This window comes from Eleginops maclovinus, chromosome 8, assembly GCF_036324505.1.
Source record: "Eleginops maclovinus isolate JMC-PN-2008 ecotype Puerto Natales chromosome 8, JC_Emac_rtc_rv5, whole genome shotgun sequence".
Lineage (NCBI taxonomy): Eukaryota > Metazoa > Chordata > Actinopteri > Perciformes > Eleginopidae > Eleginops > Eleginops maclovinus.
This window is the reverse complement of record NC_086356.1, coordinates 12,307,594-12,326,509: the sequence shown is the minus strand read 5'-3', so window position 1 is coordinate 12,326,509 and position 18,916 is coordinate 12,307,594. Positions and strand designations below refer to the sequence as shown.

The 18,916-nt window shown below is 40.9% G+C and overlaps 1 protein-coding gene across 2 annotated transcripts; it reads right to left on the bottom strand.

Annotated features, from left to right (window-relative positions):
• Positions 1-2,736: 2,736 nt before the first annotated feature.
• Positions 2,737-15,973, bottom strand: sapcd2 (suppressor APC domain containing 2). Of its 2 annotated transcripts, none has more exons than XM_063890133.1 (6): positions 14,974-15,973; positions 9,972-10,105; positions 5,621-5,767; positions 4,951-5,052; positions 4,325-4,435; positions 2,737-4,222 (listed from the first exon to the last, which is right to left on the bottom strand). In XM_063890133.1, exons 1-6 carry the CDS (start codon positions 15,752-15,754, stop codon positions 4,094-4,096), a joined length of 1,404 nt encoding a protein of 467 aa, XP_063746203.1. In that variant the 5' UTR covers positions 15,755-15,973; the 3' UTR covers positions 2,737-4,093. The 2 variants fall into 2 exon arrangements, with proteins under 2 accessions (XP_063746203.1, XP_063746204.1); XM_063890134.1 differs by having other exon boundaries at positions 4,325-4,432.
• Between the last annotated feature and the right edge of the window lie 2,943 nt (positions 15,974-18,916).

Genomic DNA, 18,916 nt, shown 5'->3' with positions numbered 1-18,916 from the left:
TGTTTACTAAGTCTTGTTCATGGCATCTACATAGTGTTGTTTTTTCAGGATCGTTAAATCACCTGACAGGTGAGCTTTGACCTTTTTCTCAAACTGATTAGTTATTTAAAAGGCGTTGGTGTCAAATTTAGTAAAAGTCACATGTTTCAAATTTTACAGAAGTTAAAGTTGCAGCACTCTGTTACAGTGAATGTCATGCATCCAAAATTGTGCTTAAGTAAATGTATGTGTAATAGTATCAAAATATAATCACATACCTGCCAGAAGTAAAAGTGATTTTGCAAAATGGCTCATTTCAGAACAATGTATGGTATCATTTGATTGGATTATAATAGATAATGCTTAAATGACTTCGATTTTGCTGCTGGTTAAAGTTAAGTTCATACATATTTCTATTGAGAACTTCTTAGTGATATAATAAGTCAATGAATTGGTTGATTTCATTTTGTTTTCCTAATCACAATCTTAAAAGTAACTAATGCCTTAAAATGAACGTAGTTGGATAAAAAGTTCTATAAGCATATGTGGCGGGGTGGTGAGGTGAAAATCTAGAGTATTAAAGTTTAATAAAAGGGGGACCGACAACGCCACCTGGGGACTTGCACCCCAAGATATAAACCTTCAAAGAGTTGGGCACAAGTTCGTACTGAGGGGCAGAGACGTGTTTTGTACAGAAAATAAACTTTTATTAATTATGAATAAAACAACAAGAGAAGCTAAGGAAGAGGATGCTAAAAAGAGAAAATACAAAGTCATCACGTTGTAAACAATAGTACAGTTTAATATCTTTATTACTAACAAAAGGGTTTTAAAATCTTTATGTAAAAGCTGACATTTAAATCAAAACAGAAAAATAAGTTAAACCTCGGTGAGATGAGGCCAGTTAATGGGGTCGCATACTACTTTGTGACACTCGGGTGCAACCAAATACTCACAGGTGCAGTCACAGCAAACCAGTCACAGCAAGTAGGTCACTCATTCGTGCTCCCCGGTGATCTCCACCACAGCAAACAGTGATACGGACTAGCCCTCCCCATATACTGGCACTCTGCTTGAATAGCAAACCAAGACTAAAAACTGAACCTAAACAAACAAGAAAATCCCAGCTGGCAAAAAGAACTAAACTAAACAAAACCAAAGTAACTATACAAAACTAAACTAAACAGCAATGAACAAAACAGCAGTGAACAAAACAGCAGTGAACAAAACAGCAGTGAACAAAGCAGCAATAAACAAAACAGCAGTGAACAAAACAGCAATAAACAAAACAGCAGCAGGTAAACCTAAAACAAATGGTACAACAATGGTTAAAAAATGGATGGCCATGTGGTACAAACAATTTGTATTCCTTCAGGCTCCACTTACCACCATAGGAAGTCAGCAGACAACTGTAAGGAAATATAAGCAAGTCAGTACAAAGAGACAATAACTTGTTGTCAACATGTGGTCAAAGACAGCCTACCTGCACCACTGACCATGAGGACAGGGCCATGGGGAAGGATGATTGCAGCAGGTTCCATTTAAACTCTCTCTAATTAGGGGGAGTGGTTCGGGGAGGAGTCAGGCCCTGAGCTGCTTTTCCCAGCACTCAGCTACACATAAAAACATTTAAATATTTTAAATACAAATCTTCAAAATGTGCTTTAATGAATAAGACCCAACAATGTTAACAAAGTCAATTTATAATACTGTATAAACATGTTAATGTAAGAATAAGAATATAATGTTGTTGTGTGATTCATGCTGATGAAAACATCTTGACAAGCTGCCTGATGAAACTCGACCCAGGTTTTTTTTTCCTATTGTGTATCTGTTTGAGAACTTGTTTGTACTGGTGTCAGGTTCACAGGAGAAGTGTGTCACTTCTCTAAAGTAGAAGATCCTCACACGTCTGTTAAATTCTGCACCAGACCATAAAACCACACAGCTGCTTCTTCAATTAAGTGATATTTGGAAGGTGTGGATGTTGTAATTTCATGAAAACAGCAAAATATGGCAGTTGCAGTTTTGTAATATGCATTTGATTTTCCCATCAAAACAGTAGATTTGTAGATTTCAAATTGTTGTTTTTTTTAGACACATTTTCGTTGATATTATCAGAGGTTCTATCAGCTATTGTGTGAGATTTAGATCAAACCTTTTTAAGGAAAATGTGACATTATACAATGTTTGTGCTTAGATGTGATGAAATGAATGAGTTCCAGTTATACTCCTCATTAAAACAAAGCTGTGCTAATCACATCTGAGGATAAAGTGGAAATGTGATGCGTGAATTACATCAGATCATTCTCAAAGTCCACGGACATTTACTTGATTTATGGCAGAATTGCATTACCAACATGAACATACACTCAAGAAATATTAAGCTTTGTTTGTGAAAAGTTTTTCATTTTAACGATTCGCTAATTAAATAGAGGCACTTGCTAACACTTCCAATGACCAAAAAAGAAGTAAAATTACTGAGTGGTTGGAGGAGCTCCGTTTAGATTATGTTACTTTATTTGAGGAACTGATTAATCTTGATATCAGTAATAATTGACAATCTATCTACAAAAATGTATAAAAGATTATCCTGAATAAGCGTGTGTGTACATTTGTATGGGTTGTTTGTTGACAGCAAACTAAATATTACCTTTTAAGTCATGATGGGGTTTTTTAAATGATTCAAAATAAATAGTTTTACACTTACTTGTTCATGACATTGTATTGCAGTACCGTGAAGAACAACAGTCAGCCTTGTTTGGTCATATTTTTTATTTTACATTTCATCATTTTGATAGGAAGCTGAAGAAAAAGAGTTTCACTCACACATTATGTAATTTGAGCAGCAAAAAACATACAATCAAACAAGTGGGAAACAGACATCAACAATATGCTATGTGCAGACATCCCAGCAGTACCGTACAAATCCTTTATAAAACTAAAATGTTTTTTCTCCTACCGCCACCTACTAACTAAATATTTCTCATGTAAACTTTGTGGATGGTTGAATATTTTTATACTTTTAGTCTCAACCGATCCTGGTAAAGAGGGACGTTTACACGGACACAACTGGTATTTAGATCTGTGCTACTCTCAACGTTTTAAACAGAAATCTTTTCAAAAGATAAATATTCTTTAACTGCCATGCAAAGAATTCACTGTAAAGACATACAGGGGTTGTAGCACTAGGTAGCCAACGTGATTTTCCTTAGTTTCTCTCCCAACCACGGAGCTCGGGCCCCGACACATTCACCATCTGCCATGTTTGTCCTCCTCAGCTCTCGTCTACGTGCAAACTTCCAAACTTCTCTTGTCTGCCTCTGCCTCTACATCTCAGTGGCTTGTAGGCTCCGCCCATCTCTTATCTTTTCAATATTAAAAAATTCCGTAAAGCTCATCAAAGGGCCTAGCATTAAACATGCTTTGATAACATATACAAATTATCTGTCCCTCAGTGTTCTAAATGAAACCCAGAAAGCCAATGTCAGGTAAACATATTATAACTCATTTACATTCAAAGGAAAAAATACTGAAAGACATTGGGCAAAGTGTATCCTATTATCATTTAAATCAAAGTACCAAACTAACAAAAATGTAATTGATAGGTCATAGCAAGCAGATCCAGCCAGTTATTTCATATTTAATTCTAAGAACATGGCATTTTATTCCAACAGAAATCTCCCCCCTCCTTTAAGTTAATGGATTTATGTTGCCTGTACAGTCGAGTAGCATACAGAAACATTAAACAACAGTCTTTAAAGAGGAGTGGAGAACTCTGCAGATTCTTTGATCCTGCAAGAAATGTGATGGGATGTCAGTCTTTTTGTCTTAGTTGGAGATTTAAAGGAAGCAAGTAAAAGACTCTCGAGTCAAGTCATTTTGTTCAGGTTTTTCTCGGAGTGTTCACATCTAGGTAGTGCATGGTTTGGTTTGGGGTGGAGTGGTTGCATGCTGCAGTCCAGGGTGTGGGCGTGGCATGGGTAAAAGGTGCATCACTGCGGGTAAACAACGGTCAGCTTACAGTCTTATCAAAGTTCGCTTGGGACCAGCGTCATGAAAATTCTTAGCTGGTGCTAAACATGCTATAGTTTGGGGTGGAGTGTAACGGTTTTCAGATGAAGGTGGAGTCCATGGTGCTGGTGTCTTGCGCACCGCGGGCTCGAGCCTCAAAAAGCTGTTTTATCAAGGCAGACTTCTCCTGCTCCAGCTGTGTGATGCGCTCGCTCCTCTCCGTCACCTCCTGAGAAGAAGGAAGGAAAATAAATGACGTGATTGACAGAAAACATCAACTGGTAACTGTTAGAGACTTCTGTGTATTGGAAGTGTGCAGACTGAGTCTTACTTGTGTGAGGAGTCGGTTCTGGTCCTTCAGTCTCTGGATGGCTTGTGGGGGAGCTGGAACTGGAGGCTGCGGGTTAGCAGCTTTCTGAGCAGCGCTAGAGGGAAATGACTGCTGAGAAATAAAGGGGGACCAAACACTGTTAAAAATTGTTTATAATTAACCTACATGTTAAATTTATCCAGCTTCCCATAATTATGTAAAGATAGGATTTCCCCTGCACCATATTGAGTATTTGAATATTTACTGCCTTCAGCTTTGAGTCATACGAATTTGTGTTAAAGTGTTTTATATTTAAGAATTGTTCTCGTCTACAGTCATGTTAGCAGCTCTGGGGCTATTCCTAGTCACAGCGGTTAGCCTACTAACATGCTCACAGTGACAGTATAAACATGCTGATGCTTGGCAGTTATGACGTGATATGATAGAAAGATTAACTTTGTCCACACATTTAAAACTGAGCCCTTGGTTTAAAAGGTTCAATTTGACAAGGTGATCTTCCCTATGAAGAAGTCCATCCATATGACCATTTATATTCAAAATAAATGTAGATTGTGAGTCTTTGAGAACATTTGATTTAGCTAGAATTACATAAAATGCACAATATAAATGGGGCAGGCAGCACTCACCATTCCAGAGCAGGAAATAAGGTCATTAAGGCAGCGGTTGACTTCTTGCAATTTGGGTATTAGGACATTCATGCGACTCTGATTAGCTTCTGTGAAGAAATCCTGTGAGGACAGAACATAAAATACATTTAAATACAGCAGTGGTGATTACAAGTAGTTAAAGGTCATAAAAACATCATTATAAAAAGGTGGAATGATTATTTAACAAACCAATGACAAGCTTTGGTAGAAGAGGTTATTATAAATTAGAAAGTTAATACTCTGAGGAAGAACATTATCATTTTTTAAATTCACAATATATTAGAGCTATGTTTTTGCAACTGACATTGCATATAAAAAACCATCACGGATTACTGAATTAAGAAGCAATGTCTCCCTTTCTTTATTATGCCTTAATTTTGCATTCTTTGGAACAGACAGAAAGTATGATAGAATTGAGGTTTAGAACAAAACCACCAGTACACTAAGTTCAACAGCTACAGTATAAATCTTTATTATATATCGGTTTGATATATTATATGTTTGATATATGCTCTCATGTAAAGATATTTTTGATATTTGTCCTTCTATCTATATCAATAAAAGCAAAAAAAACATGACAACCAAACACAACAGGCCTCATCCAAGTACTTTATATTTGAGCTCTTTAGACCACTGAGTTTGCACTGACCGTGCAGTGAGAGTTCTGGCCGACCTGCCGCTGTCTCTCTGTGACATTGTGGATTTGGCCCTGGTACCAGTCTCGGGCCCGCTCCACCACCTCCAGGCCCGCCAGTAGCGAGTCCTTCTCCTGCTCCAGCTCTTTCATTTGCTTCAACTGTTTGAGTTAAAGGTTAAAAAGAGGGGTACGTTGTTGAAGAGTGAAAAAGAGGGGGCAGAAAAGAGAAACGTCATTAGATAAAAAACCTAACGTCCTTTTCTGTATAGATCTCACTGAGGTAGAACACATGTCATTGTAATCACTTAGAAAGGATAAAGGGGCCCTATTATATATTGTTTCTAGTTTTCCCTCTCTTGTAGTTTGTTGTATATGTTTTTCTGCATGCAAATGATCTGCAAAAGCTTAAATCCCAAAGTCCCTCCCCCCCCTTGCCTGAAACGCCTCCATCGGACTACTTTGTTTACTATATTGACATCACTACGAAACACAAGCGCTTCCTTTGGCCAGCGCTCCAACACATTGTACTTGATTGGCTAAGGGGCGGGACATCTTCAAGTGGTTGACAAATCACAATAGAGTCGGCCAGCTAACCAATCAGAGCAGACTGGACTCTGGTTTCAGACAGAGGGTGAAAAGAGGAGCTGCAGCACTGGCAGTATGAGAAAAATAAAGAGCATTTTGAACATTAAAGCATGTGACCAGTAGAGGCACTAAATACAAACATGAGGCGGAAAATAAGCATAATAGGGCCCCTTAAAGATGAAATCTAATCATTAATGTCTGGCTGCCAGCAGTCTGCATCGGTAGACAGACTCCCAGCTTTTCACACGAGGGCATCTGCAGCAAACTCTTTTGTGGGTCGGAGACAATGGTGCCGTATCAATTGTGCCGGACTCTCTCCCATCCTGAACAATGTTTAGAGGAGCAATCACACAGCTGTCATGGCAACCGCACAGCAACCTAAGAATGGGGTAAACAGCACTTCAACTATGGCCGCCCCAGTGTGTGAAAGAGGAGGAGAGATGTGTGTGTGTGTGTGTGTGTGTGTGTGTGTGTGTGTGTGTGTGTGTGTGTGTGTGTGTGTGTGTGTGTGTGTGTGTGTGTGTGTGTGTGTGTGTGTGTGTGTGTGTGTGTGTGTGTGTGTGTGTGTGTGTGAGGCTGCATTGAGTTGTGCTGACCAGGCTGTCCACACTGCCACAGTGCAGGCCTCATTGCTGGCATTCAGCCACCTGGTGTGTCATCTTTCTATCCACCCACAGCTCCATCCCTGCGTAGCTCAGTAAATTCCTCCGATCATCGCTCATCAAGTCTGAACTCAAATCCTGTGCAACATATTTATGCTCTTTCCCAAAGAGCGTGAAGTGAGAGAACACACAGAGGAAGAGGGGGTTTTAGGGAAGGGGAGGGTGTATGAGGGGTCCAGGTCTAGAATGAAGCATGACCCAGTGTCAGGCTGCATGAATATGTGGTAGGTCCACAGGCAGGAAAATCCACCGTTTATAAAAGAAAGAAAAAACACACACAGAGAGGGAACAGAGCGGCAAATGGCTGAAAGGTTATGGAAGAGTGTGTGTGTGCATGTATGTTTGTCATGGCTGAATGAACAGGAGTGAATACAGGACAACAACGCACATACAATAACATGACGCCTGTTGCCCAAGCTGTTCGACAAAAACACAAAGAACATAACGGCCTTTCAAACTGCATCTACAAAGCACCACACAACAGTTTGTTCTGAACCTCAATACCACAGCAGCTCAAAGGCAATATACAGTTCAAAAGTCCCTGAAACAAAGATACTTTTACAGCCGGATGAACCACTTTTTATCCGGATACATCTGTCCAATATTCTTTTCGGTCAGTTGATTGACTTAAACAGTATAAAATATAAATACTGCATATTAAAATAGTGTTATTTCAAAGAGAAAAAAGCAGCACAATCCTTAAAAAAAACCTTCACTTATACATTAGCACTTTTTCTCTTTTCAATCAACAGAATCAAAATTATGTCCATCAACTAAATTCATCAAGTCATCAATCCATTTCTGCATATCCAAAAACTGAAGCATTACACCCCGACAGGTTAAAAGAACCAATGTCCTTGGAAATAGTAAAACATGTCCATATTGATATGTCAGTTACTCTAGAGATTAATCACCTAGGTGTTAGTTTATGAAATAATATCCATCAAATTCTAGCTTTTTTTGTAAAACAACATCAAAGATATCAAGTTTAGGATTATACAAAGCAGAACAAGTAGTAAATCCCCACTTTGGGAGACGCTTTACAGTATATTATTGGTAGTTTTGCTTGAGACAACTTCAAACTTGATTGTCGATAACATTCTGGCAATCTGCTGTACAATTAACTCCAAACCCTAAAGATTGACATCACAACAGCATGTTAGAGCCATAGAACTAGCACACAATAAACTATCAATCGAAACAACCTGGTGCATATCTTCGGATGTTGAAATGCAATAATTTCAAAACCACACAAAGACAAACTTCTACTATCCTGTATCCCATTAACCATCTCTGTTTCTCTGCCATCTGTCTCCCCCTCTTTCCCTACTCACCCAGAGGAAAAAGTGCAGGGCTTTGCTGCTGTACAGGCCGCTGCTGAGGGGGATAAAGACGGTGGTGTAGGCAGCCAACACGGCTGTCCAGGCAGGGTCGGGCCGGCTGAGGGAGTCCTTTACTTCCACCAGGCCCCTGGGCCCGACCCGGCTCACTACCATCAGAGCAGCAGGGGGCCAAATCGGCCTGGGTGGGAGGGCCGGAGGGAAGGGGGAGGAGGAGAGGGGCAGGGAGGGAGGGGGGCTCGGTCAGTCAGTCTCTTCTGACATAGAGGCCGAGAAGGAAAGAGACGGAGATATAAACAGGGAGAAAAACAGAGCTAGAACAGAGTGAGAAATGTGGAGGCAAAGGGAGAGACGCAGAGTGAAGGGAGGCATGAGCTCTGACTGGAGGGTGGGAGGGGCAGAGTCGGGGAGGAGGCAGTGGGCTGAGGGGGTGGGAGGAGAATGTGGGGGCCAATAGAGAGGGAAGAGACACTACCAGAAAACTTTTTCCTGGAATTTTCCGGCTTGTACTGTTTTCTTTTTCATGTAAATACAAAATCTGCCCTCCAGCCTCCATCACAGCAAAATTTAGTTTAGTCCTGTCAGACTATCCAAAAGTCCTTTGCTACTGATCCTCTTTCCTTTTACCATATCAACACAACTAAAATATGAACAGATACCAAAGATAACATCTTTCAAAATGTGTCATGTGTGACATCGACACAACATTTTGACTGAAGACTCAGTTCTTTCTAATACATTGGAGAGAAATGATGTACTAGAGGAATAAGCCATCCAACTGACAGTTCCAAACTCTGATGCTATTTGTTTGTGCTGAGATGAGGAACAAATCTTTGTCGCGATATCAAGTTGCTCGATAAACCCTTCAAAAAACAGTATAGCACTCATGAGTGTCTTGTGTTGGTGGAAAACAGTATCAGTGAAAAAAGATGTGTGTTATCATATCACCATTTTCCCAAAAATATACTATTTGTTTCTTAAATTATTTTTGTTTCTCAAAATAACAAACATTAACCCGTGAACGGACTCATTGATATCAACCACAATTCCTTTGTCGCCGATCTTGGTTTGCTCTAGGTTGGCTATGCTGTTGACGCATACCTGTCTCATGTAAATGCTCCAGTTGATCACACAGTTTTCCAAGTTCGCAGAGGATGTTTCCCAGCACCAGGCGTATATGAAGCGAAGCACAGTGACCAAGTTAAGGCGTGAGTTTGACAGCCAGTTCGCAGTGCAAGTGGCGACAGATAACCCACAAGTACCAAATGTTCTTTCCTTTTGTATCCTTACAAGAGTATTGGATTTCAACAAGTATTTCTTTGGTATTAAAGCAGTATTCTGCGGGTTGGAAGAAAGGAATTTTCTAACTATCTGTTTCAATATTTAACTGTATATTTTTCTACATATTGTGTTGACCTAGCTGTAATGTAAACAGAAAGTGAAAAGAGGAGTTTTAGGCTGCAGTAACATCTGTTTTTTTAGGTTTTTAAAGTGCCTCAACTGTCATTTTACTTCAAGACCAGAGGTTTTTAACTCAACTAAAATGGCATTGTAAGAGAAGTGGGGTGCTTTACAGGTAAATAAACAGAAAATGGGTGGATCCACAGAAGACCCACGCATTACTACTGATGACACATACCTGGTTTGCCGTTCAACCAGTTATCAACGGGAAAAACTGTGTGCATGTACAGCACTGAAATCAGATCTTATTCTAAGAGAATCATAGGTTAGGCTCAAGCCCAAGCATGTGTGTGTGTCTGGTGTTTGTGTACCAACCATTCCGTAATCTACTCCGTTGGATATGGTATGCCGCCTCTGCTCATCCCGACCTCGCCCATGTCGCCTGGAGACGCCGGTAAATCCTGTTGCTGATTCGCTGTGAGATCTTGGTAGACCTGATTTCCCAACACCTAGACAAATTCAAAACACACAGATGTAATCAATTGCAACAATGTGGTCTGGTATGCACTCAGCAGTTTAACTTGTGGTCTGCTGAACATAACACAGAGAAAAATACACTGTACAATTTTTTTAGAGGGACACTTAAAAACATGAAATGTACTTGTTAGAGGCAGTGCTTTAAAATAATTACAGGGGGCTTGCAATGACACATGCGCGCAATTTAACATATGCAGTTATATCTGTTCTCTTTTTCAGGGGAAACACTCATTGTGTTATCATCAAAATACCAATTCCCAGGTAATCCGGGTGAGTCTCAAAATTCTGACTCAGCAACAATGGGTTTTTATTGGACATGTTTTAAGTCCATCAGCAATAGTAATGCATCAGTTCAAAATCAGTACGTTGTAATGCAGTGTATTTGATTCTCGGTATATAATGCATTCTAACTCAGTTCCTGGTGAGTAAGTGTGATACTTCATATCCTTGGGCAAAATACATCCATGTATGTAGACAGACAGTGAAGAACATTTTAAGTATAACAGATAAATCATTTATTAAGACCCAACGATGCGTTTCAGCTGCGTTTACAGCTCCCTCATGTGCACCACATGAGGGAGCTGTACTCTCAATCCTGATCCTTTCTTTGATTACCTTACTAGGATGAGTTCAGTGGAGCAGAAGGAAATATGTGAAGTATCTGAGTTTAAACAAACTCCAGAGAAAAGACAAAACATATTTCAATTAATGAAATGTAAAGATTTCAACAATCGGGGTAAGGCTTCCTAAAAAGGCTAGGATGATTTTTGTAATCAAGCGAAAGACCAAGTGTTTTAGAATGTTTTAAGACTGCGATTTATGTCCACTTAACAGTCTAAAACGGTATTTAGCCATGCGCTTTAAAAAAACCTTTGACTCTTTCTGTGCTTGGGGAACTAGGGGAAGCAAACCCTATCTGCCAAAAAAGATATGATTGAAAATGTCTAAATAGACTGTACTGTATGTTGAGATTGTTTTGTAAACTGCCGTTTCTAAACAAAGAAAAGATTTCTCTGCTGGTTTTCTTTCTACTCGTATTGAATCTCTGCCCCTTCGTGTTTGTCAATTCAATTTGTGGCTGAGGGTTTCCTATCACAAATTAAAGACATGCAGGTCTAATGAAGAGTTGTACATTGTGTGTGACCTTGGCAAAGCATCTCAGTGGTATTTCCCACATATTAACTGAGGTATTTGATTAGATTTGAACTCTTGAGTAAGCACCACTGCAGCTTTACAGAACCACAAAAAAAAGTGATGAGAGTGGCAGGACTTTGTGGTGATGTCCAGGGTGTTGGGCAGGATTTCACCACTGCAGTGATTCAGTGAGCCCTGGCCCGTATGCTGTAATCTGTCCTAATCCAGCAGGGTTTGGCTGCATGGGAGAGATTACAGCACGGACACTACCCCAAAAAAAGTGGACAAAATATATTTGGACAGCACTTTTTACATTCAAACTAAATGGGAAATAACATGCTGCAGGGATTAGCTAAAGCCACAAAAGCAACTGATGTTAAACTGTAAAAAGCAACATTATATATAAAAATAATAGCATTATACCTCTTTCTGCTACACATGAAAAAGAGTCTTTAAAAGTACAGTGGGGCAAAAAAGTATTTAGTCAGCCACCAATTGTGCAAGTTCTCCCATTTAAAAAGATGAGAGAGGCCTGTAATTTTTATCATAGGTACACTTCAACTATGAGAGACAGAATGAGAAAAAAAAATCCAGGAAATCACATTGTAGGATTTTTAATGAATTAATTGGTAAATTCCTCGGTAAAATAAGTATTTGGTCACCTACAAACAAGCAAGATTTCTGGCTCTCACAGACCTGTAACTTCTTCTTTAAGAGGCTCCTCTGTCCTCCACTCGTTACCTGTATTAATGGCACCTTTTTGAACTCGTTATCAGTATAAAAGACACCTGTCCACAACCTCAAACAGTCATACTCCAAACTCCACTATGGCCAAGACCAAAGAGCTGTCAAAGGAGACCAGAGACAAAATTGTAGACCTGCACCAGGCTGGGAAAACTGAATCTGCAATAGGTAAGCAGCTTGGTGTGAAGAAATCAACTGTGGGAGCAATTATTAGAAAATGGAAGACATACAAGACCACTGCTAATCTCCCTCCATCTGGGGCTCCACGCAAGATCTCACCCCGTGGGGTCAAAATGATCACAAGAACGGTGAGCAAGAATCCCAGAACCACACGGGGGGACCTAGTGAATGACCTGCAGAGAGCTGGGACCAAAGTAACAGAGGCTACCATCAGTAACACACTACGCCGCCAGGGACTTAAATCCTGCAGTTCCAGACATGTCCCCCTGCTTAAGCCAGTACATGTCCAGGCCCGTCTGAAGTTTGCTAGAGGGCATTTGGATGATCCAGAAGAGGATTGGGAGAATGTCATATGGTCAGATGAAACCAAAATAGAACTTTTTGGTAAAAACTCAAGTCGTCGTGTTTGGAGGAGAAAGAATGCAGAGTTGCATCCAAAGAACACCATACCTACTGTGAAGCATGGGGGTGGAAACATCATGCTTTGGGGCTGTTTTTCTGCAAAGGGACCAGGACGACTGATCCGTGTAAAGGAAAGAATGAATGGGGCCATGTATCGTGAGGTTTTGAGAGAAAACCTCCTTCCATCAGCAAGGGCACTGAAGATGAAGCGTGGCTGGGTCTTTCAGCATGACAATGATCTCAAACACACCGCCAGGGCAACGAAGGAGTGGCTTCGTAAGAAGCATTTCAAGGTCCTGGAGTGGCCTAGCCAGTCTCCAGATCTCAACCCCATAGAAAATCTTTGGAGGGAGTTGAAAGTCCGTGTTGCCCAGCGACAGCCCCAAAACATCAGTGCTTTAGAGGAGATCTGCATGGAGGAATGGGCCAAAATACCAGCAACAGTGTGTGGAAACCTTGTGAAGACTTACAGAAAACGTTTGACCTCTGTCATTGCCAACAAAGGGTATATAACAAAGTATTGAGATGAACTTTTGTTATTGACCAAATACTTATTTTCCTCAATCATTTGAAAATTAATTCATTAAAAATCCTACAATGTGATTTTCTGGATTTTTTTTTCTCATTCTGTCTCTCATAGTTGAAGTATACCTATGATGAAAATTACAGGCCTCTCTCATCTTTTTAAATGGGAGAACTTGCACAATTGGTGGCTGACTAAATACTTTTTTGCCCCACTGTAAGTGACAAGCTTTCACAGTGTTGCAAAAAGGAAATGAGAGCAATGAACGAGATGTGGTATACGAACAAATGGAATTAGAAATATACTGAAGCATTATTACTTTAATATTTTAGCTTAAAAAAAATCTGACAATAACTACACAAACATGCAGTGTATTTATCTACTATTTCTCTATCTGAACAAAGACACTCACACATGAGTGTAATGCAAGTGTACGAAGCTGTGAAAGCCCTGAGGGATGAGGAATGTGCAAGTGTCACTCTTACAGCTCCGGACAGGCCTGGCTATACAGAGATCATGCAAACTCGGACAGACGTGGGTGTGTGTGTGTGTGTGTGTGTGTGTGTGTGTGTGTGTGTGTGTGTGTGTGTGTGTGTGTGTGTGTGTGTGCGATTGAGAGATAAAGATGAACGAAAGTGAGTTATATGAGAGCGAGAGCCTGTATGTGAACAAGATAATGAGCAGGCAAACTGGGAATTTACTCAGCAGCACATCATCCAGCCTGCATCTTACTCAGCAAAGAAAAACTGAACAAGTGCACGTGGATAAATCTGACCATTATCCTTTCCAGAGTCAGCGAGGCCGTGGCAGGAATGAATGCCTTCTCTACAAGGCAAACCCTCCAGATACACAAATCCTGCTGGAATTTCTGACACGACCTCTGACCTGACCTAGGGTTAACAACTGCAAATTATTCAACTAACCAGCAGAGTCACTTAACCAGGGCCTGTTTAAGCTGTGACATAACACTGATACATGAGAAGACTGTTGTCAAAAACCAACAATAACTGTTTTTCCCCCGTTAGGAAAAGACAGCCTTTCGAAGTAACAGTTTTTACATGTTTAAGGCTACCCTTGGACGACACTTACTGAAATGCAAATGAATGCACACTGCCAACATTGTGCACTTGTATGCTCTACATGGATCACTGCCTCCAATTTGATTAGAATATGTAATAGAAGCTGGCAATACAGCAATGGACATATCAACTCAGTTATGCACATAATCAGGTGACTTGTTCATGTGAATTCATTCTCAAGTGTATTTTGTTCTGTGTTCTGGAGTGTATTCAAGGACACATCAACTCTAATCTAAGGGGGGGGGGGGGTCCAGTGTCTGTTTTTAAGTCAGCAGCTAATTGAAACTAAGAGGCAAAAAAAAGTTGCACTTTAAATTATTGACAAATGGGATGAGGATGAAATGCAGATACAACTGCAGATTGTAACTGCTTTTCTTTCTTATAATATTTTTAATAAAATATGTTTAACTTTTGGACAGACAAACAAGCCATTAAAGACATCCCATTGTATGCTCTTATGGAAACCATTTTGGGGGAAATTAGCGTTTTAAAACGCCACTGCCGCTTTAGTTAAATAAAAAATTGAGACAATGTTTATGGAAATATAAACTAGATAAAACTGCACGACATCAAAATCAGTTTGAGCTGTTTGTTGATTGGCAGACGATATCAGAGCTAAATTGCATTTTGTATTGCGTGTGTGTTGACGTTATGGATTTTAACTTGACAGGTTAATTAGTTATTGACATGAGTCCTAAATGAACCCAGTGAACTGTCCCAAACCCCCTCACACACATATACAACATTTATAACAATTAACTTTCATGGTAGCACTTACTTGATCCTTGCAGCTGCGGTGACTCCAGTGCGAGAGACTCAATGGACCTGACCCGGCTGTGCTGCGGCTGTGTGGGTTTTGGGGCATGGCCTGGTTCGGCCCGGTACACCCCGGCCGCCGGAGCTCCTGAGTTCTGCTCCGAACGCACTGACCTCTCAAAGCCCACTCCGTAGCGCACCGGTACACACGCCGGGTACCCGGGTGCGTCCTCAAGCCTGGCCCGGCTCTGCAGGGAGGAGGACCGGTGTTGCAGGGTGTTGGTCACGTTGCTCGGCCCCAGCGGACGGACCTTGTTCTCAACCCGAGTCCCCACGCTGCATGTAGACAGCGGGGCGGGTTTCTGCTGCAGTGCCTGCTGTGGGTGCACCGCGGCCTGGGCCTTAAAGTGGGCGCTGTGCTCCGGGTTGAGCATGGAGTAGCGCAGCCCTGCAACGAACCGCTCAAAGGTGAGGCAGCCATGCGGTGGGGTGACCCTCCTGAGGCAGCCCAGCACCCCGCCAGGCAGGTCCCGTGTGTCGGCCCCCTGCCAGCGGCTCTCAATCTCCGAAATGTGGACATAGCCTCGGCCACTATCATCCAAAATGTCAAACAGGGTCCTCAGGCTGTGTAGGAAGGCTTTTGGCAGTCCATCTGTTGAATAGTCCGACTCTTTAGGTTGCACTTTGGCGGCTCTAAAGCCCTCCGTCTTGCCTTGAAACACTTCTTTTCTTGGTCCAACTCGGCCGTAAATCGCCGAGGTCCCGTTCAGTTTGGAGCCCTGATCGGTCACTATCAGAGCCATGAATGAGCTGGTAATGCACTGCAACTAATCAATCAAAAACACAAGTTCGCTAACTGTATGTAAACACACAGCCCACGATTCAGAACGATGCAATTAGTACACGCCTACTCAGCAGGAAAACACATGTCCTATTAAAGCGAATTAGCCTGAAAATGTTTTAAAATACACTGTTGTGACCGTCCACCTTCCCGTCGAAACTCTGCTGACCTGATGCATACTTTCCTTTTTCTACCCAGGACTGCGTTCCATACAGGACCGCCCTTCAAACGGCTGTGCGAGATCGTCCCAGGACCAGCCATTGGTCGCGGTGTGCACGAGCTCAGCGCTCATTGGTTCAGGCTTGAGGTAGACTCCAGTTTGAGTTGTGCTTTTGTTATTACTAATGCTGAGACGTTATTCATAAAGGCTGCATATGATCAACCCCCCCACCCCCCCACCCCCCCCCCCACACACACACATAATCACAAAGAGCTGGATAAGCTATCACCTTACAGCCACACACACACACTGTGGTAATGAGGAGCAGAGCCCCTATGTTTCAGCATTAAATAACCTGAAACTTTGTGTGGAATTTAATGACATTTCATGACTACATTTTAAATCAAAGTTTAACACACTAATGATTTGATGGCATATCTGACTGTCGCAGTAAATATTTTTAGTATAATCGCTGTAATGAATGTCACATTGAAGGCCTAACTTGTGAAATGTGTTTACCCATAAAGGTACAAAATAATCCTCCAATGTGGATTTTTTCCTAAATTAGTTTACATTTAAACCGCTACATTCGGAAATAAACAAAATATCACTGCCAGAATGGCCATAAAATTGTCATCTGAAAAATAACTAAAGCCGTCAGACACATAAAGGGTAGTATAGCACAACATGTATCTCTATTATTAAAGTATTAGTATAAAGTTGCACAACATCTTCTTGTACTGTAGCTGAATTACATTTTTGTATTTTATACCTACCATACCCTATTTTAGCCCTTTTTATTTCCATTACCTTGGCTCTTTTATAAAAAGGTTTGACTTTGTGTTTACTGGTATTTGTAACAGCTTAAATGGAAAGCCTAAAACTGTTGATTTATTTTGTTACACTTAAGACAACAGCCCAACCCCCCCAAATGGGTTTACAAGGGGCAACAATGACAATGTAATGTCATGTAATGCTATCTTAATGAAGTGTTAATTGTGTTTCTTCCCCCCACCAAAGAACTTTTCATCATGCATCTTAGCAGCTTTGACATTATGTAACGGGATGTATTACCAGTCAGGCTGGAATAGCTGAAATCAATGTGCTCCAAATCCAAGCACACAACTCAAATACAACTTTCACAGAGTCAAAAAACATTGCAAATATCTCTGTTTTTAGGTTAAGCTCTTCTGTTTTCTCTTCTTTAGCGGTGAGTCACACATATCTGTGCACAGACCCATGTTTATCTCTGACCTGCCCAGACTTGAGCTCTCATTTTGTCGTCATCTTCAGCAGTGATTAATGTTGAAGGTACTGCACTTTCACAAAGGACTTCCTGTAATTTACCAACCTGTTGTACCAGGTATTGAATCACACATTTTTCCATACTTTGATTTCACTGTACTTTTTTTTTAATGTGAGAAGGGTTGAAAGAGAGGACACATAATCAATAAATCCCCAATTATGTGCTGCTCCCCCTCTCTCTGATGGTCAATCACACACCAGTTGTTCTTGTTAACACATCAATTTGTTGAATTGATCATGACTCGGGGGAAGAGAGGGATCAAATACCCAGTAATAGTGTTTCAGAGTATAGATTATGATTCATTTTCCAGTGTGTGATTTGGAATTAAAAAGCTGTAAACAGTGTTTGTTTTGGGGCTTTTTTTGCTAGTTATTATATAACCAGAGTTGGATAGAAAGAGAAAGAAAGAGGAGAAGACTCACTGTCCAGTTGCAGCTCAGCTCCCTCGCCTCACAGGGTCAGACAACTGAGCACTAACTCCTGCCTTCCTCATCTCCCTTTCTCATGATGTCACGCACATTCAGTGATGCCAACACACACACACACACACACTTTAGGTTTCATAAGGCATGCCAGTGGTTGCAAAGCGTGCCAGTTTCTACTGCTGTTTGTTTTAGTTATCGAACATGTACAGATCCTCAGCGCCGGGGTCACTATCATGTAACACACACACACACACACACACACACACACACACACACACACACACACACACACACACACACACACACACACACACACACACACACACACACACACACACACACACACACACACACACACACACACACACACACACACACACACACACACACAGCTTTGGCCCTCATTCTCTCCTGTTTGCTCTCCGTTCTCTGAAGTATTTCCCTTCAGCAGCATCAGTTCATGTGACAAAGAAATTTGAAGCTTGTTTTTTTTCTGCAGGGAGACACGAAAGTGAATTCAAATCCTTCAAATCTTGAAGGTGTTAAATCAGATTTGAATTATAGTGGGAGGATGTAATAGCAGGGGAAGCAATAGCGGGGGTGGATTTAAGCTGCACAAAAATAGAGAAGAAAAAATGAACATTAAAGCAAAGCTACTATCTTATCTTCTCTCATTCGGGTTATCTTTGGATGCAGTTTTTCTTTAACAGACACCGTAAAAAGGGTTTCCACTGTACTGGTATGAGCTCTCCGAAACAGTGAACTCTCTTTTGCTTGTACTCAGTGAATCAAGGGTCTGGACATTGGTTGTTTCATTTTCTCAGGGTGTTAAAGCTTGAAAGACTCTATTGTTCCAAAGACCGGCATTGCATGGTGCAGGGTTCATGTGATTAATACTTTATTGTACAAACTAGTACAGCTTGGGTCCCCGTGTTTTTAAAAAAGCCAAATGTGATCATAAGCACACATTTTTTGAATGTATATTCAACATTTTATAATGAAGTATCTAATTTAAATGCATTTTAAGTAGCTATCAGCATTTTTTAAGAAACACTGGTAGCAGTTCTAGATTTGAGTTAGAATAAAGATCAAATGTCCACAGGTTTCAAGGATCTGGTCAGACACTTCTCCGCCTCTACTCAATAATCACCCATTTTAAATCTCACACAGTTGATCTGATTTGGGAAGGGTAATGTTAGATGGGGGCATGACTCTAGTTCCAAATGTAGCTTT